Here is a 21057-nt window from a genome sequence, read left to right as displayed (position 1 = left end):
CGTCTTCTAACTAGTAGGTGTCTGATAAACTTGAAGTGGAATCCCTCAGTGATACTGAAAAAGAGCTTTTATTTCTTTTGCCCCTTGGAAAGCCTCCTTGCTGGGTGTGTGTGTGCGTGTCCCTGTCCATCTCTCCATGCATCCATATCTCTCTTCTGGCTGTGAGGAGATGCGAGGAAAGTGTTGTCCTTTACTTTGCTCTTGATCTACCTAATATTATTGTTTTTCTATAAAATACTAATTTAAAACTATAATGCAGTCCTTCTCCCAGTTGGTGATTAGCTGGTTTGGGTAAACAAAATAAAAAAAATAAATCTGAGTGACTAGTAGGTTTTTAAGTAAACTATTGATGTCAGAACTGTTAATGATTCTCTTTCTCTCTCTCTTTTACAGGAATCAATTCCATCTTCATGTGTAAACTTTGTAACTTATTTTCACCGAATCAGTCAGAACTGTTGTCTCATGTCTCTGAGAAGCATGCAGAAGATGGGATTAATGTGGATGACATTGTTATTCCTCTCAGACCACTTACAGCACCTACAAATGCAAGCAAAAGTGGAGAAGGTACTGGCACAAATTGACAGGGATGCAATTTCCAATTACCAATTTAATTAAAAAAAATGCTGTGATGACTAAACTGTCTATAGTTACATGATTTGTTTCTGTAGAGATCAGTTTTCATTACTTAAAACTGAGTTTTGTTCAGTACAAAATGGATAGGAAAAGGGACTTGGAAAAACTTAACGTGGTATAGGATGATTATATTGTTTATTGATTTTTAAATGTCAAGTGTTTCTGAGCCTCTTTCCTGAAGATTTAATTTGGAGCTTTGTGACTAACATTGTCTAGCACTAACAGTGGAAATGGTTAAATTTGCTTAGACAATCAGCCAGCACATCAGAAAAAAAAGCATCTACAGACTTTGTTAAGGTGGCTGATAGAATGTTGCCTCAAGATGTCTGTCTAACTCTGTGTGAGTTCCATTTCAGATATTATCACTCTTTGCAAAGATGAAAATAGTGTGATTCATAATTTATAATTGTGCATAGACACTAGTGCTATTAAATTAAGCCATCCAGTAGTCAAAGGTTGAATAGTTACACAAAATAATTATCATCAGCTACCCATGGTAACAAATGTAATTTCTTCCACTGCTGAGAGTAATTGCAAATTTTTGTGATAATGTGGGGTTTAAAATAATTCAGATTTCATGATAACACGTTCTTTCTTGAGCCCGAGTGGACAACTGGTTTATATTTTTGGCTAATCCTTTATTTTACAGAACCACCAAGATTTTGTGAATACCTAGTCATGTGATTGCTAAATTCTGTCCAGAGTATATTAAAAACATATTTTTAAAAAATACTGAAGTCAATTTAATACTTTTCATATCTATAGTATATGCATATGGTAGGTCTTCATTTACTAACTAGCAGTCTGGATTGATGGCTTTATTATTGGGTTAAATCTACACAGAATGATGATCTCAGACATGCAGAATACATCTTTCTTTGTCATAGTTTTGTACCCAGTAACCCTTCACAAATTGTAGATAGTATCTCTGAACACAGTGAAACTTGCGTCCATTTTTACAATACATATGTATTTTTTAGTGCAGTATTTAGTTTTGTGTGGCAGGGACTGTCTGCATTTTGTGTCTTGTAAGGAGCTAAACATGCTCTCACTGCTTACCTCCTTTATTTATTTATTATTTGTTATCAGACTTATGCAGCTTTACTTAAGAAATGTTGGCATCGCTACTTTGCATATCTAATTATGAGGAAAAGTAACAGCTGTGCTATTTTTTAAAGTTGTCTTCTCATAAAGCTGTCTGAATAATTCTTTTCTGTTAGCCTTAATTTATTCTGTCTAGACCATATGGCTGCAGCTTTTTCAAATTACGTAAAACAACTCCTACCACCCATAAGAATATTTCAGTCTTCTTAAGTGAGTTCCTCACAACTTAAAAAGATTTTCAACCCATATAAGTGTTTGCTCCTCTCCTGTAGATAGCACAGGCTTTTTGTTGTTGTTTCCAGTAGTCTGATGGAAAATGTAGGATATTCATAGCACTCTTCACTGGAGTGATGTAAGGGATTTTGTGGGAAATATTCCTTCATGACATTGTTTTCCTCTCCTGTAGTGAAATCTACAGTGGACAAGGGAATGAACAGAATTTTATAAGAAAAAAGTGCTCAGTAAGCCCTGATGTGCTTCTCTTCTGTGTACTTCAACCCGGTTAATACTATAACAGATGTCATTGGGTATGACTGAGGGCTGGTAATCTAGAAATGACAATCTCTTCAAATGCTTGTTGAGTGGTATACAACAACATTGTACTTTGCTAGACAGCATGGTCTGCATTGTAAGAATAGGAAAAAACCAAGGTTATCACAGGTGCCTGAGTTGGTGAATGTTGAGGTTTTACTGAAGCCCTCTCTGGAGTATGTACCTTTTAGGAGTTCTATCTGAGGAATAATTAATGTTTTTGTAGCATTATGAAACTAAAATACTAGGTAAGTGCTTAATATTATTATTGTTACTCCCTATCTCAATTTTCCAAGATATACATGGTTTTAGTAGTTAGATCATGCTGCTTTCAACAATTGGTTTATCTTAACTGTTTTTGTTATCTTCAGTAATACTGATTTTACATTTTTATATCACCTCTTGTTCAAATGAGTCCCAATACACTTTGGCAAATGTTGCTATTGATAATACAGATTACTCATAAATATTTCTGTGTCCAACACTGAAGTACAGACATATCTGACATGGAAAATGGCAGCCATTTAAGTAAGCCTGTGAGACAGATTAGGATATACGGCTTCTTTTGAATGCAACATACTCTCTAAACTTATCTTTAAGACCACCATCTTCTGCTCTATGGAAGAGGTATCATATATGTATTTGTATCACACCTGGTGCTATGGGGCCTCTGTTTTGCAAATATAAATATTGAATATTAAATTGTAAGAATATTGGATCGGACACAGACTTCTCTTAGGGGAGAGTCTGATGATAGAGTCTGATGATAGAATCTCCAGATTATAGTCAGGAGCAGAGGACGGAAGAGGATAATGTAAGGGCCAGATCAGATGATAAACAGTCACATAAAAAAGAATCTGGCAAATCAGAAAAGGGCAGACAAATAAACAGGGACAAGTTTTTAAAATGCTTGTACATAAATGCTAGAAGTCTAAATAATAAGATGGGTGAACTAGAGTGCCTTGTGATAAAGGAGGATATTGATAGAATAGGCATCACAGAAACCTGGTGGACTGAGAGCAATCAATGGGACACCAATCATTCCTGGGGGGTACAAAATATATCGGAAGGACAGAACAGGTCGTGCGGGGGGGGGGGGAGTGGCACTATATATGTGAAAGAAAATGTAGATTCAAATGAAGTAAAAATCTTAAGTGAATCCACATGTTCCATAGAATCTCTATGGATAGAAATTTCATGCTCTAATAAAATATAACATTAGGGATCTATTATCGACCACCTGACCAGGACAGTGATAGTGATGATGAAATGCTAAGGGAAATTAGAGAGGCTATCAAAATTTAAACCCAATAATAGTGGGGATTTCAATTATCCCCATATTGACTGGGAACATTTCACTTCAGGACGAAATGCAGAGATAAAATTTCTCGATACTTTAAATGACTGCTTCATGGAGCAGCTGGTACGGGAACCCACAAGGGGAGAGGCAACTCTAGATTTAATCCTGAGTGGAGCGCAGGAGCTGGTCCAAGAGGTAACTATAGCAGGACCGCTTGGAAATAGTGACCATAATACAATAGCATTCAACATCCCCTGTGTGGGAAGAACATCTCAACAGCCCAACACTGTGGCATTTAATTTCAAAAGGGGGAACTATGCAAAAATGAGGGGGTTAGTTAAACAAAAGTTAAAAGGTACAGTGACTAAAGTGAAATCCCTGCAAGCTGCATGGGCCCTTTTTTTAAAGACACCATAATAGAGGCCCAAACTTCCAATGTTACCCCAAATAGAAAACAGGAAAGAACTAAAAAAGAGTCACCGTGGCTTAACAAACATGTTAAAGAAGCAGTGAGAATAGAAAGACTTCCTTTTACAAAAGTGAAAGTCATCCTAGTGAGCAATAGAAAGGAGCATAAACATGCCAAATTTAACTGAAAGGTGTAATAAGAAAGCCAAAGAGGATTTCGAACGTAGCCAAAAACCTCCAAATGGTAATAACAAAATGTTTTAGTACATCGAAGCAGGAGCCTGGCTAAACCCAGTGGGGCCCTTGACAATCGAAGTACAAAAGAAGCACTTAAGACCGATAAAAGTCATTGGGAAGAAACTAAGGGATTCTGGATTGCTTCAGTCTTCAGGCTGAGGATTTGGGCGATTCCCACACCTGAGCTGGCTTTTGTTAAGGTGACAATCTGAGAACTATCACAGATCTAGAAGTGTCACTAGAGGAGTTTTGGATATAATTGATAAACTCAACATTTACAAGTCACTGGGAACCCAATGCATTCACTCAAGATTCCGAAAAAACTCAAATGTGAAGTTGCGGAACTATTAACTAAGGTTTGTAACTGTCCTTTAAATGGCTTCGGACCCGTGACTGAGTTAGACTAATGTAACGGCCAAATTTAAAAAGGGCTCTGAGGTGATTCCGGCAATTACGACCGGTAAGTCGACATCCGTGGGTACCGGGCAAATTAATCGACATAAATAGTATCAAGTATAAGAATTGGCAGAACATAGAAAAACACTGTTGAGCATAGTCAACATGGTTTCTGTAAAGGGAAATCGCTGTCTTATAATCATAGATTCTTTAGAAGGTCAAGGAAACTGTGGACAAGGGATCCAGTGACATAGTGACTTAAGATTTTCGCGAAAGCCTTTGACAAGTCCCTCACAAAGGCTCTTAGTAAATTAAAGCTTGTCGTGGGATAAAGGAGGTCCTTTAGGATGAAAATGTGTTTAAAAGACAGAACAAAGGGTGATTAATGGTAAATTTCAAATGGATGAGTCGGTTACGAATGGCTGTTCCCCAAGGGTCAGTTCCTAGGACCAATCCTATTCAATTATTCATAAATGATCTGGAGAAGGTAAACGTCCGAGAGGTGGTCAGCATAAGTTTGCAGTATACATAAACTACCAAGATAGTTAACCAAGAGCGATTTGGCAAAAGAACTTAGAATTACCTAAAACTACTAAGTGATTAGGACAACAAAATGGCAAATGAATTTAATATGGATAAATGTAAAGATAATGACATTGGAAAAAATACCCAAACATACATACAATATGATTGGGTGGCTATTTAGCTACAACGAGTCATGGAAAAAGATCTTGGCGTCTCGTGGATATGTTCTCTGAAGATGTACGCGTGTATGCAGAGGCTGTCAAAAAGCCAACAGGATATTGGAAATAAAAGAGGGTATAGAGAAAAGAACTGAAGAGTTATGCCGTTATTAGGTAATAAATCCATGGTACGCTACCACAGTCTAAATACATATGATACAGATGTGGTCTAGCACTCACCTCAAAAAAGATATTGTAGCACTAGAAAAGTTCAGAAAAGGGCAACTAAAAGGATTAGGGGTTTGGAGAGGTCCATATATGAAAGATTAAAGAGCTAGGACTCTTCAGCTTGGGGAAAACGGAGACTAAGGGGAGCTTTGTAGAAGTATATAAAATCATGAGTGATGTGGAGAAAGTGATAAGGAAAGTTATTTACTTATTCCATAATACAAGACTAGGGGTACAAAATGAATTAATAGGCAGCAGGTTTAAAAACAAATAAAAGGAAGTTCTTCTCACACAGCACACAGTTAGCTTGTGAATCCTTACCTGAAGAAGTTATGAAGGCTAGGACTAGAACAGTGATTAAAAGAGAACTGGATAAATTCATGGTGATGGAAGTCCATAAATGGCTATTAGCCAGGATGAGTATGGAATGGTGTCCCTTGCCTCTGTCGTCAGAGGATGGAGATGGATAGCAGGAGAGAGATCACTTGATCATTGCCTGTTAGGGGCACCTGGCATTGGCCACTGTCGGTAGACAGATACTGGGCTAGATGGACCTTTGGTCTGGACCCGGTACGGCCGTTCTCATGTTCTTAAGGTAAGATTTTCCAATTGAAACTCCAGGGGGAATTTAGATGAGGCAGAACACATACTGCCCACATTAGAATTTGGCCAGGATTCTTGAGTTAACACTAATAAACTTACAAAAAGTGCAGTGCGATCTTCTTCTAGCAAAAAGTCAAGGCCTCTTATTTTTTGTCTCATTTGAAAGACACCTTCTGCCTTTCTAACATCATGCTGAGGTGTTTGTTCATACCAGATCAAGAAAGAATGCCATCTGATGAATCACCAGGATCGTTTTCTACACTACCTAACCCTGCTTAGGCTGATATCCTTGAACGGCCATTGTATCAGCATGGTTGGTGGTATAAAGAGATGCAGGGGCAGATTGTCACTACATAATCTACATATTACACAGGATTGAAAGAGGAGTGAGAGGTAGAGAGACAGAAGCAATGAAGAATAAACTGTGCATTTTAGGTTCATCAATCTTTTAATCCATTCATTAAACTGTCCCACGCAGAACAAAAACACCCACAGAACAAACCAAAAACTTTTCTCCCAAGGCTTCTGCTCTTTGATGCACAACTGATTTTTGGTTAAACTTTCCTGTTAAGTTGTATGGTACCACGTCATTGTGTGCTAAAATAATACGTCTATATACAAATTGCCACATATATGTAGTGTAAAGAGGTTGGTAAATCCAAAATATTTCACTATTAAGTGGGTTGGGGGTAGGGACAGGGCTAGTCTTGGAGATAGACAAGAGGGCACTTTGATGTCTCTTTGGATCATTTACTGCAATACAACACAAATACTTCCTGGAATTTTTACAGTGTTCTGTATAATTTAAGTCTGTACTAGGGAAACTTCAAGGGAATAATTTAAAAATATTTTTTCTGAACAATAACACAAGGAGCTCATCAAGAGAAATCTTAGCACTATACACGTTCTGAATTTTTTCAGGCAATTGATCATTAAATTGACTCATTTTAAGAAGCCCGTGTGAATAATTACTGGGAAACAGCAGTCTAAAAATAGTTTTATGTGGTTTATTCCATTAGTCTCTTTTTAAGTGTCATCTTTCTTTCTTTCTTTCTTTCTTTTTTTTTGTCTATGGGGATTTAATTATTTATCATGGAATGTCTTTCCAACATGTCCTCATCTGCATCCAATACTGAGCAGCATGAAGATTGCTCTGGAGAAGCTTGTGGTGTATTGTAGAAATCATCAGAAATAGCTATGAATTTTTAATGAGATATTGGAGGTATTTTAAGGGATGCCATTGTCTTGATTAAAAAAAAAAAACTAATTTAAAAATGTTCCAAATTCTAATTGAACACCCTTTAAAGAATATGTGCTGATTTTAAATAAATAAAATGTTAAACAATCTCTCTGTTCCCCTGTTGAAGTTAAGTATCTTTTACGGCAAAGGTTAAAACTTGACTGACTGTTATGCTGTGGTAGAATGCAGCTAACTCTATTTAAAGTGATGTCAAATGTACAAAAGAAAAATAAGATTTTCTGTTTTTGTTTTTTTTTTAATGTGTTATAGCAATGGTGGTGTAGGTGCAACATTATGAATGGTAAAAAGCCAATGTGGTCAGAGAGGCATTTGGAATTTTTGCCTAAGTGACTGCAGCATTATTCAACATAACACTTAGACAAAGAATAACTCATACTGGATAACTTTTTAAAATACCGCCTTTTTAGGAAATAGTAAAGTGGGAAGGAAGAAGGGGAAAGCTCTTACAGACATCTAATGCCTCTCAAAATTTCCAGGTAATGATTAATTCATTTAAACCAAAATCTGTGTGAGCCCTCATGGTAGCAGAGTACCCTGGAACAAGAAATTATCAGCAGCCCCATAAAAATATTTGGGAATTCTCTCTTCAAATTGAGTCCCATCTCCCTTGATGGGGAAGGGACATTGAAGCCTCATTTACAGGGAGAGTGCTTGACTTTACCCACAAACCCCTTGTCTCATGCATCAAATCATTACCTTAAAGGCAGTCCTTTATTTTAGAGGCAGAAGGTACTACCAGACCTCTAAAGAGTTAGATTACTTAGTATCATTTTTTAAAAGTAAATAAATTTAAAGAAAGCAGAGAGAATAAAATACATCTCTTAAAATATTAGTTGTCCAAGAAGAGTTGCCCCTCTTTCACCTACTGCTTGTCTCACTTGATTTCTTGTTGGTTATCATGCTTTATAAGGTTTTGTAAAATATCCTGAAGGTAGTGACCGTTATGGAGGAACAGTAAAAGTCTTATGGAAAGAGAGAAATGTAGCTTTATTAACATATTAAATCTCTACACTTACTTATTCCATAACAACTTAGGCTTTATCCAAATCTATATTCACTGTGTTAGGTTTGACACATTAGGCCTATGGAGACCTTTTTATCAATAGATACAAGGAGAAATCTTTTTTTTTTTTTTTTTTTTGGTGGCATGTTAACTTATTTAACTTAAGGGGGCAAATACTGATTGCTAGACTTGTCTCAACTGACATGACTATTAAAGGTTGTGTGTGGAGGTATACAGAAAATTTTGAGAGCCTCCAAACTGCCTGTCTTTTCTTGACTGCTCATTTTTAATTATTGGAAAAGCTATATTTTCACTTGATTTGAATAACCTAAACCTTCAGAACACTGATGGTCAAGGGCTGTTGAAAGTAATATGCAACAGTAATTTTTTGCCCTATTTACAAGGAGGTTTTCTGGGTTGTGCTTTACAGCTGATGCTTAAAGTGCTCAGGTACTCAGTGAGAACTTTACTGCATTCCTTAAACAGTCAAAACTGCAACTAGACACAATGTTTTCCTCTTTCCTTGAAAATAGTAAAATAATTACTGCTATACTGTATTTCCTTCTTGCTCTTTTGGATTTTGAATAAGATGCCTTCTTGTCCTTCGGTATTTTTTTTGTTCTTTCTTTCCCTCTTCTCTTCCCCCCAGTCCCTCCCATTCTTTCAATTCATTTCTTAATTATTTTTCATATGGCCTAGATTAACCTATTTCATGAGGTTTTTGCTCCATGCATTTGAAAATCATCATGACTGTCCTTTTCGCATCTCCTTTTCATGTCATTTAAGAATTTTACATTTACATGTCAGTCTCAATTTTTCACATAGAGGAAGGGCTATTGGCTTAAATAAATACTTGATAAAGAGCTTTAGACAATCATCTTAGTTATTAATACTATTTTGTGAAAGTTCTTGGAAGGAGCGCAGTGGAAATCAAAATTTTTCTATAATGAGCTCAGTTCAGATTTAACCTTTGGAATGTATTTTAGCTTGAATGATACTCAGAATGTCCTAATTAAAACCATTGGAACTGCAGCAACTCATTTCCTACTTTGCACTTCTCCTTCTGCAACCACAAAACTTTTATTTTGTGGTTTTTCCCTCTGCTTTGATCATGTATGGCTTCAAAGTAGAGGTGGAAAGAGAAATAGCAGTAGATGTGTAAAATTCAAAGAAGAATAATCTAACAGATTATTCCTTTTTTTTTGTTTTTCCCCACAACACCATGAAGAAAATAGCAAGATTTTGAAATGTATCTAACTTTAGACACTTTGAATTAAGGAACCTCTCTAGTATTGCTTTCATAAATGTATCTAAAATCTTGCGTGCATCTTTTTTATTTGCTTGCTTTCCCTGAACACTTAAAGTAAGATTATTGGCACAATATCAGATTTTTTTTGGAGTGCTGGTTCATTGTTCTCTTCTCTGTGATATTTGAAAGATCACTGGCTGTGCTTTTATGCCCCCTTTATTGCATGTCACAAGTGAAAAGTACTGTGTGCTGTAATAAAACTCTGAATACTCGTCTAACCCTTCCGTTAATTCCAAAGTGCTGAAGAAGGCTCCACTTCTTGTAATGTTTCTAAATGGCACAAGGTGAACTCTTCCAGACACACTGTCAAGGTTTTTTCCCCAGTTTGAACTTTAGGGTTTAAGAAGTGGAGACCTGCATGATTACTTTTAAGCTTAATTACTAGCTTAAATCTGGTACGCTGCCACCAGCCAGAAGTCTGTGTCTGGCACACCTTCTGTTCCCCCAAAACCTTCCTTGGGGAACCCAAGACCCAAACCAATGGGTGGAAGTGGCAGATAAGAAAAAGGCTACTAGCAAGGGTAGCGCAATATCACGAGGGGGCAAAACAGAAAATAACCCATCAACCGGAGGGCAACCAAGACCCACCTACAACCAAGAAAAGCCCAGACACTATGTCCACCCACAGTCTCCCCAGCAACCACTCAGCCCAGTGACCAGACAGCTGTGGTGATGTTTTAAAATGTAATGAAAACTGGGACATATAAAGGCGGCAACTGCCTAAGAACCCAAACCGAGTGCAGTTCATTAGACATCAAATCCAAAGATCCCCAGGCCCAGAATGCCTCTCAATACCTAAACGAAGGGAAACCTTGAGCGTGGGCAGAAAAGAAGTTATCGCGTGAGAGACACGGGGGCAGCAAAAGTGTCCAGCTAATCCACCAAGTCCCTAGTGGACCCAATTCATCACCAGAGGCCCAAGTGACAATTAACGCATTCACGTCAAAATCTGTAAACTTGCTATACTGAATCTACTGCCTGTCCGACAATGGCTGGTCAGACATTGGATTTTGCAGTCTATGATATTATCCATCCCATAGCTACTGGGGAAGGACTTGGCCAAACCAGGTGACGCGGGCCACAGCGAGTGGGAAATGGTTTACACCAGCATTCAGGCAAGCTTCCAGACCCATCCCTGTTCCTTGAGCCGTCCACAGGCCCCCGTCTGTGTTATCAGAGACCCAGACAGGAGGTGGGGACACCTGAGCCCCTGACAACAACGGCACAGCCATAGTGCATCCAGTCCCAAGAACCAGGAAACTGGAAAAGCAACCAGCAAAGAACCGTTGCCAGCATGATGCCAGCCTTGCAAACACCTCTCATCTCCCAATGCCAGAGGGCGCTCAGGGGCCTCGAGGCAGAAGCAGAGGACAACCATAACCAAGCTCAGCCAGAGCCTGAAATATGCTCAGTGGCACCTCGCGGAAAAGCGGTTCACCATCAACGAAAACCACCCCATCACCTACACGCTTCCAGAGGGAACGCAAGCCAAGTCCACAGTCTCAAGGACGGGAACTGGTGTTCCAGCCTCAAGGGAACAGTTCAGACTGAGCGGCTGACAGCGATGACAGCCTTCAGAAAGCTGGGTAGTGGACGGAGCACCCCCAACCCGCCTCTCAGCTTTCTAACCGAGTCTCCAGGTTTGTTGAAGAACAAGGCTTTTATAACAGAGACTCTTCTGGTGGACACCAGGAAACTGGCCATCCCCCCAAACCCAGTTGGTAAGTCCAACCGAATAACCAGGGAAAGCTCTTAAGCTAGCCCATGATCAAATCCAGTGGCCATGCTGGGTGTAAAGAACCAAAGACAGGTTGGGGAAGTCCTTCCACTGGGAGGGGATTGGGGCAAGGACGTTGCCAAGTATGTCCGGTCTTGTGAGGCGTGCCAAAGAGTGGGAAAGCCCCAAGATCGGGTCAAGGTCCTCTCAGCCACTCCCCATAATTGAGGTCATCAGCGAAGTAGCTGGTGGATATCTGGTGACTTTCCAAGAAGACGCCCAGAGGGAAGCAGACGTAACTGAACTTTCGTGGACTTTGCTACCCGATGGCCGGAAGCAGTAGCTCTAAGCAACAGGGCTAAAACCTGTGTTCCAGGCCCTATATGACATTTTTGCAGTGTAGGTTGGCTCTCCCACATCCTTACCAGATTCAGGAACTAATTTTCCTGGCAGATTGACCATGAAAGATCTGTGGGAAGCTCATGGGGTGAATCTACTTGGTTGCCACCTCTTACACCTATCAGACCCAATGGCCTGGTGGACGAGATTTTAATGGAACGTTGGGGCATGATATGTAAAATTCGTAAATGAACACTCCAATGATTGGACCATAGTGGCAGCAGTTTGCTTTTTTGCTTACAGGGCTGTACCACATCCAGTTTAGGTTGTCATTAATTTTGAATAATGTGTATGGCCACGATGGTAAGGGGCCCATTACGTTGGCTTGAAGCAGCATATGGGAGGGGTTTACGCCTTCTTCCAGGAACTAACATTCTGGAACTTTGTAAGCAACCTAGCAAGCACCCTCCGACCATTCTTTAGCCCTTGCCTAAAGAAAAACTCTAAAGGATGCTCAGGAAGAGCAAAAAGGCCTGGTATGATACAAACCAGAGTGCATTCCTTCAAAGTAGGAGACCAGGTTATGGTCTTGAAGGCGCAATAGGCCATAAGAATGGAAGCGTCATGGAAGGCCATTCAGGGTCCAAGAGCGCCTGGGAGCGTTAACTCTCCCGATACCATTCCCACCTCCACCCTAAAGCTTAAAAGTGTAACCAGTTTTCTCTCAAGTCTTTTTATCCAGAGACTTAAAAGATTTGTCCAGTTTATAGCCCAGAGAGATGATGCTGAAGTGACCTGAAGGGGTTAACTACGAAAGGAAAAGTGACGGGCGCGTGGAAGATGTGAGCCTTTCCACAACCTTGGAACAATCTGCAGCCCGAACAGATCAGAAGCTGGCCACTAGCTTGGCCATGTTTCTCACCACTTCCAGAACAGACTGAACAGGCATAACAACTCCATTGACACAGGTATGCTCCCCAATTAAACCCCACTCTCCGGGTGTCTCCTCATGAAACTCAAGTCTGCTATAGAAAGGGAGATCCAAAACATCTACCGATGGGTATAATCCCGCCCTCTACATGCCAATGGCATCTTCAGAGGTTTAGTTCCCAAACCAGCTGGGAAATCCCTTTTGCGTGGACGTAACTAAATGCTGTAACTCGTGACCCGACAACTATCCAATGCCATGCACAGATGAGCTATTGGAGAAACTTGGGGACGTGCCCAGTTCTCTCTACAAGCACTTAACCAAGGGGTACTGGCAAGGACGCGCTAGATGAAACCCGCCAAAGAAGGTCAGCTTTAATCACCCATGGAGCCAGGGGTGTATGAATTTAATGTGCTTCCTTCGGGCTGCGAAATGCACCGCCACTCCAAGACTTTAGATGGTCTCCTAGCAGGATTGGGAGAATTGCAAGTTGCCTGTTCTCCGATGATGGCCGATTTTTCTGATCATGGCCTCTGAACACCAAACACTGGAAAAAGTCTTGGCGTACCCAGGCAAGCAAGACTACACTGTTAAGGCTAAAAACTGTCAAATGCCAAAACAGAGGACTTACCTTGGACACCAAGGTGGGTCAACGGACACATTAAACCCCTACAGGCCAAGTGGATTGCTACCCAAAAGCGGCCTGTCCCAAAGTCAAAAAACAGGTCCAATCCTTTTTAGGCTTGGTCAGGTATTACAGGTGATTTGTACAACACTACAGCCATTTCGCTGTCCCACTAACAGACCTGACCAAAAGACCCACAGCCGAATGCAGTTAAGTGGACTGAGAGTTGTCAGAAGGCCTTAACGCAGCTTAAGGCGACACTCATGCTCTGACCCTGTGCTAGGGGCCCAAGACTTGACAAATCTTCCTAGTAACCACACATGCTCTGAGCATGCTGTTGGAGACAGTTTTTAATGCAGGGACTGCAGCAAACTTCCATCCTGTCGTGTTTCTCAGCAGAATCTGTCTGAGAGGGAAAGCCACTAGTTCAATCAGTGAAAAGAACTGGCTACGCTTGTGTAATGCCCTGGAAAGCTTACGCCCATACATTTGGACGGCTGTTCCAGCTAACAAACGACCACCACTGCGCTTAAAGTGGCTTCATAGTGCCAAGGGAACAACAAAAAACTGCTTCCGATGGAGTTTAGCTCTCCAAATTTATTCTTGAAATTCAAGCACGCTTTCAGGAGCTTCTAACAACAGCAGCTAATGCACTCTCCCATGAAAGTTTCCCAAAATCAACTGGTTAAAAATTGTTCTTGGAAATGTGAAAAGTCTTGTAGTTTTACACATTAGAAGTATATGTAATAGGCGGCATGTGTTTTATTATCTGTTTATTCTAAAAGTTCTAGGAAAAAAATCGCGCCCGCCAGTGTGTGTCCACACTGTCTAAGATTTGGGGGGGCACTGTCGATAAACAGATGGTTACGGGTTAATGTCTCTTTTACCCTGTAAAGGGTTACAAGCTCGTGAACAGCTGGCTGACATTGACTAGAGGACCAATAGGGAACAAGATACTTTTCGATCTTGGTGGAGGGAAAGTCTTGTTTGTGCTTTTTGTTTGTTCGTTGTCGCTCTGCGGGGACTGAGAGGGGACAGGGAACATCACTTCCCAGGTTCTCCAAATCTTTCTGAATCAGTCTCTTCATGTTTCCAATAGTAAGTAATAGCAGGCCAAGACGCATTAAGTCTTAATGTTTGTTTTTCTCACCTGGTAAATTTGTTCTTTTGCTGGACGGATTTTACCCCTGTTGCTGTAACTTGGAATCTTCAGGCTGGGGGCGTCCCTAGCTGATCTGAGTCTCGAACTATTACCCCGATACAGGATTTCCTTTTTAAATTAAGTTTTATCTAGCCAGATACTCTCTGTTGATCACATAGCATGAGTCTACTCAACTTACCTCAGTGCTGGGGCACCGATGGGCATATGCGTAGCAGAGGTCGAATTGTTTACCCGGTTTCTTCTAATAAAGCTCTTTTACCAGTTCTTCTTCGTTTACCAAGACTTAGGTTAAACGGATGGCGGGAAAGGAGTTAGGTGGTAAAATTCCTATCAGTTGTAAGTCACGTCTGACTGTGGAAGCTTCGTTCCAAGCTCAACCAGGGTTGGGGATAAATCTGGGTGGAGGTGGGGGTAAGGTGGGAGGAGCGTTTATTTCTCTTGTTTTCAGACCACGAGGTTTGGGTCTGTTCCGCCAAGGAAGGTTTTGGTGGAACAGAAGGTGTGCCAACACAGACTTCTGGCTGGTGAGCGTACGAATTTACAGCTAGTATTAAGCTTAAAAGTAATCAGGCAGGTCTCCACTTCTTAAACCCTAAACGTTCAAATGGGGAAAAACCTTGCACAGAGTGTTCTGGAAGAGTTCACCTTGTGCCATTTAGAAACTTACCAAGAAGTGGAGCCCTCTTCGCCTTTTGGAATTAAGGAAGGGTTAGACGAGTATTCAGAGTTTTATTACAGCACACAGTAGCTTTTCACTTGTGACATGCAATAACAGGGCGGCATAAAAGCACACCATGTGATCTTTCAAGTATCCAAGAGAAGAGAACAATGAACCAGCACTCCAAAACAATCTGTATTGTGCCAATATCTTTATTTTAAGTGTTCGGAAAGCAGCAAATAAAAAATGCACCAACGATTTTTAGATACATTTATGAAACGCAATACTAGAGAGGTTCCTTAATTCAAAGTGTAAAGTTAGATACATTTCAAAAGTCTTGCTATTTTCTTGCATGGTTGTTGTGTGGGGAAAAATACAGAAAAAAAAGGAATAATCTGTTAGATTATTCTTCTTTGTAGAATTTTACAACATCTACTGCTATTTCTCTACTTCCACTCTTACTTTGAAGGCCATACATGATAAACGCAGAGGAAAAACCACAAATAAAAGTTTTTGTGGTTGCAGAGAGAAGTGCAGAGGAGAGAAATGAGTTGCTGCAGTTCAATGGTTTATTAGGACATTCTTAGTATTCATAGCTTAAAATACATTCCAAAGGTTAAATCTGAACTGAGCTCATTATAGAAAATTTTGATTTCCACTGCGCTCCTTCCAAGACTTTAACAAATGTATGAATACTAAGATGATTGTCTAAAGTCTTTATCAAGTATTTTAATAAGCCAATAGCCCTTCCTCCTATGTGAAATTGAGACTGAATGTAAATGTAAAATTCTTAAATGACAATGAAACGGCAGATGCGAAAAGGACAGTCATCGAGTTTAAGATGCATGGAGCAAAAACTCAGAAATAGGTTAATCTAAGCCATATAAAAAATAATTAAGAAATGAATAAAGATGGGAAGGGACTGAGGGGAAGAGAAGAGGAAGAAAAGAACAAAAATACCGTGAAGTGACAGAAGGCATCTTATTCAAAATCCAAAGAGCAAGAAAGAAATACAGGGTATAAGATAATTATTTTATATTTCAAGGAAAGAGGAGAAAACATTGTGTCTAGTTTTGCAGTTTTGACTGTTTAAGGAATGCAGTAAAGTTTCTCACTGATCCTGAGCCTCACTTTAGAGCATCAGCTGTAAAGCAACAACCCGAAAACCTCTTTAATAGGGCAAAAATTACTGTTGCATATTACTTTCAACAAGCCCTTGCCATACCAGGCTCTGCTGAAGGTTTAGGTTAGTCAAATCAAGTGAAATACATTAGCTTTTTATCAATTCAAAAATGAGCCAGTCAAGGAACAAGACCGCGCATTCGCACGCACAGCCCAAAATCTTTCTGTATACTCCACCACACAACCTTAATATTGTCATCGTCACGTCTGCACGAACAAAGTCTACAATCAGTATTGCCCCCTTAGCTATAATAAGAGTTAACAGCCAATCAAAAAAAAAAAACAAAAAGATTCCTTGTATCTATTGATAAAAAGGTCTCCATAGGCCTAATGTGTCAAACCTACACCGGTGAATATAGATTTGCGATAAGCCCTAGTGTATAGGATAAGTAGTTAGAGTAGTTAATGTTTAATAAAGCTCCATTCTCTCTTTCCATAAGACTTTACTGTTCCTCGCACCATAACGGTCACTACCTTCAGGATATTTTACAAAACTTATAAGGCAGATAACCACAAGAAATCAATGAGTACCAGCGTAGGTGAAAGAGGGGCAACTCTTCTGGACAACTATATTATTAAGAGTGCTATTTTATTCTCTCTTGCTTTCTTTAAATTTATTTATTTTAAAAAAGATACTGTAATCTAATCTTTAGAGGCGGTAGTACCTTCCCTTCTATCAGACTGCCTTAGGTAATGATTTGATTCGGACCGGGGTGGGTTAAAGTCAAGCACTCTCCCTGTAAAATGAGGCTTTCATGTCCCTTTCGCCCATCAAGGAGATGGGACTCGCAATTGTGAAAGAGGAATTCCCAAATATTTTAATGGGGGCTGCTGATAATTCTGTGTTCCAGGGTACCTGCTCCCATGAGGGCTCACACAGATTTGTTTTTAAATGAATAATCATTACCTGGAATTTGAGAGGCATTAGATGTCTGTAAGAGCTTTCACCCTTCTTCCTTCCCACTTTTACATATTCCTAAAAGCGGTATTTTAAAAGTTATCCAGTATGAGTATATTCTTTGTCTAAGTGTATTTTGAAATGCTGCAGGCACTTGAGGCAAATACCAAATGCCTCTCTGACCACATTGCTATTTTGACCATCATAAATGTCCCCAACGAAACCACATTGCATAACACATTAAAAAAAAAACAAAACAGAAATCTTATTTTTCTTTTGTACATTGACATAACTTTAAAATAGAGTTAGCTGACATTCTACCCAGCAACATCAGTCACCAAGTTTTTAAACCTTTGCCGTTAAAGATACTTAACTTCACAGGGAGACAGATGAGATTGTTTAATCATCTTTATATTATTTAAAATCAAGCACATCTTCTTTAAAGGTGTTTCAATTAGAATTTGGAACATTTTAATTATGTATTTTTTTTTAATCTAAGAACCAAGAGCATCCTTAAAATACTCCATCTCTCATGTAAAATTCATAGCTATTTGATCGATTCTACCAATACAACACCAAGGCTTCTCAAAGAGCAATCTTCATGCTGCTCGTATTGAATGCAGATCGGAACATGTTGGAAAGACATCCATGTAAATAATTAATATCCCCAATAGAGCAAACAAAAAGAAAGAAAGAAAGAGAAAGAGATGACACTTTAAAAAGGACTAATGGAATAAACCACATAAAACTATTTTTAGCGACTGGTTTCCAGTAATAATTCACACGGTAGCCTTCTTAAAATGAGTCAATTTAGATCAAATTGCCTGAAAAAATTCAGAACGTGTATTAGTTGCTAGATCTATTCTTTGATGAGTCCTTTGTGTTATGTTTCAGAAAAAAATATTTTTAAATGTATCCCTCTCGAGTTTACCTTAGTACACGACTTAAATTAATACAGAACACTGAAATTAATTCCGGAGTATTTGTGTTGTTATTGCAGTTAATGATCCAGAAGAGACATCAAAGTGCCCTCTTGATCTATCTCAAGACTAGCCCTGTCCCTACCGCCAACCACGTAATAGTGAAATATTGGATTACCACTTCTTTAACTACTATAGTTGTAGCCAATCTTGTATATAGACTATACTTTTAGCACACAAGACGTGGGTACATACAAGCTTAACAGAAAGATTTAACCAAACATCAAGTTGTGCATCAAAGAGCAGAAGCCTTGGGAGAGAAAGTTTTGGTTGTGTTCTGTGGGTGTTTTTGTCTGGTGGGACAGTTTAATGAAAGGCTAAAGATTGTATGAACCACAAATGCAGCAGTTTATTCTTCATTGCTTTGTCTCTTACTCTCCTCCTCTTTCAATCCTGTGTTAAATGTGATTATTCTAGTGACAATCTGCCCTGCATCTCTTAGTACCACCAACATGTGATACAATGGCCGTCTCAAAGGATATACAACACGCACTAACAGGGTTTAGGTAGTGTGAAACGATCCTGGTGGATTCATCAGAATGGCATGTCTTTCTTGCTCTGGTATGAATCAAAACAACCTCAAGCATGATGTTAGAAAAGAGAGAGTGTCTTCAAAATGGACAAAAAATAAGGAGCCGACTTTTTGGCTCAGACAGAAGTATCGCACTGCACTTTTTGTTAAGTTTATCTAGTGTTAACTCAAGAATCCTTGGCCAAATCTATGGTGGGTCAGTATGTTTCTGCCCATCTAAATTCCCGCCTGGATTTCATTTGGAAAATCTTCCTTAAACATGAGAACGGCCGTACCGGGTCCCAGACGCAAGTCACATTCTAGTCCCAAGTATCTGTCTACCGACAGTGGCGAATGCCAGGTGCCCCTAACAGCAATGGATCAAGTTGCTCTCTCCCTGTATCCATCTCCATCTCTGACGACAGATGGCAAGGACCATTCCAACTCATCCTGGCTATAGCGCATTTTGGACTTCACATCACCATGAATTTATCCATTCTCTTTTAATCACTGTGTCTAGTCCTAGCCTTCATAACTTCTTCAGGTAAGGGATTCCACAGCTAACTGTGTGCTGTGTGAGAAGAAACTTCCTTTATTTGTTTTTAAACCTGCTGCCTATTAATTCATTTGTGTACCCTGTCTTGTATTTGGAATAAGTAATATTAACTTCCTTATCACTTTCTCCACATCATTCATGATTTTAATATCTTCATGCAAAGCTCCCCTTAGTCTCCGTTTCCCCCAAGCTGAAGAGTCTAGCTCTTTAATCTTTCAATATGGGACCTCTCCAAACCCCTATCATTTAGTTGCCCTTTTCTGAACCTTTTCTAGTGCTACAATATTTTTTGAGGTGAGGTAGACACATCTGTATCATAGTATTTCAGATGGGGCGTTACCATGGATTTTTTACCATAAAGGCATAAACTCCAGTCTTATTCTCTAACCCTTTTTAATGATTCCAATATCCTGTTGGCTTTTTGACAGCCCTGCACACCGCGTGACCATCTTCAGAGAAATATCCACGCAGACGGCCAAATCTTTTTCCTGACTCGTTGTAGCTAATAGCCCCCATCATATTGTATGTATAGTTTGGGTATTTTCCACATGTCATTATCTTTAACATTTATCCATATTAAATTTCATTTGCCATTTTGTTGTCCAATCACTTAGTTTTGTGGAGATTTTGAAGTTCTTCACAATCGCTTTGGTTAACTATCTGAGTAGTTTATGTATACTGCAAACTTTAACCACCTTCACGTTACCCTTTCTCCAGATCATTTATGAATAATGAATAGGATTGGCCAGGAACTGACCCTTGGGGAACAGCCATTCGTAACCGACTCATCCATTTGAAATTTACCATTAATCACCCTTTGTTCTGTCTTTTAAACACATTTTCATCCTAAAGGACCTCCTTTATCCCACGACAAGCTTTAATTTACTAAGAGCCTTTGTGAGGGACTTGTCAAAGGCTTTCGCGAAAATCTTAAGTCACTATGTCACTGGATCCCTTGTCCACAGTTTCCTTGACCTTCTAAAGAATCTATGATTATAAGACAGCGATTTCCCTTTACAGAAACCATGTTGACTATGCTCAACAGTGTTTTTCTATGTTCTGCCAATTCTTATACTTGATACTATTTATGTCGATTAATTTGCCCGGTACCCACGGATGTCGACTTACCGGTCGTAATTGCCGGAATCACCTCAGAGCCCTTTTTAAATTTGGCCGTTACATTAGTCTAACTCAGTCACGGGTCCGAAGCCATTTAAAGGACAGTTACAAACCTTAGTTAATAGTTCCGCAACTTCACATTTGAGTTTTTTCGGAATCTTGAGTGAATGCATTGGGTTCCCAGTGACTTGTAAATGTTGAGTTTATCAATTATATCCAAAACTCCTCTAGTGACACTTCTAGATCTGTGATAGTTCTCAGATTGTCACCTTAACAAAAGCCAGCTCAGGTGTGGGAATCGCCCAAATCCTCAGCCTGAAGACTGAAGCAATCCAGAATCCCTTAGTTTCTTCCCAATGACTTTTATCGGTCTTAAGTGCTTCTTTTGTACTTCGATTGTCAAGGGCCCCACTGGGTTTAGCCAGGCTCCTGCTTCGATGTACTAAAACATTTTGTTATTACCATTTGGAGGTTTTTGGCTACGTTCGAAATCCTCTTTGGCTTTCTTATTACACCTTTCAGTTAAATTTGGCATGTTTATGCTCCTTTCTATTGCTCACTAGGATGACTTTCACTTTTGTAAAAGGAAGTCTTTCTATTCTCACTGCTTCTTTAACATGTTTGTTAAGCCACGGTGACTCTTTTTTAGTTCTTTCCTGTTTTCTATTTGGGGTAACATTGGAAGT

The 21057-nt window shown here is 39.5% G+C and overlaps 1 protein-coding gene across 5 annotated transcripts in view; it reads left to right on the top strand.

Annotated features, from left to right (window-relative positions):
• ZFAT (zinc finger and AT-hook domain containing) overlaps nucleotides 1-21057 on the top strand; it is a 301679-nt gene that overhangs the window by 120512 nt on the left and 160110 nt on the right. For all 5 annotated transcript variants that reach the window (XM_075063271.1, XM_075063272.1, XM_075063270.1 and 2 more), the window contains one exon: nucleotides 394-564. In XM_075063271.1, the coding sequence (XP_074919372.1) occupies nucleotides 411-564 (154 nt within the window). In that variant the 5' untranslated portion in view covers nucleotides 394-410. The remainder of the gene's footprint in view (nucleotides 1-393; nucleotides 565-21057) is intronic.

Source organism: Chelonoidis abingdonii, chromosome 2 (genome assembly GCF_003597395.2).
Source record: "Chelonoidis abingdonii isolate Lonesome George chromosome 2, CheloAbing_2.0, whole genome shotgun sequence".
NCBI classification, from domain to species: Eukaryota; Metazoa; Chordata; order Testudines; family Testudinidae; genus Chelonoidis; species Chelonoidis abingdonii.
The sequence above is the reverse complement of the archived record's forward strand: the minus strand, read 5'-3'. Positions and strand labels throughout refer to the sequence as shown.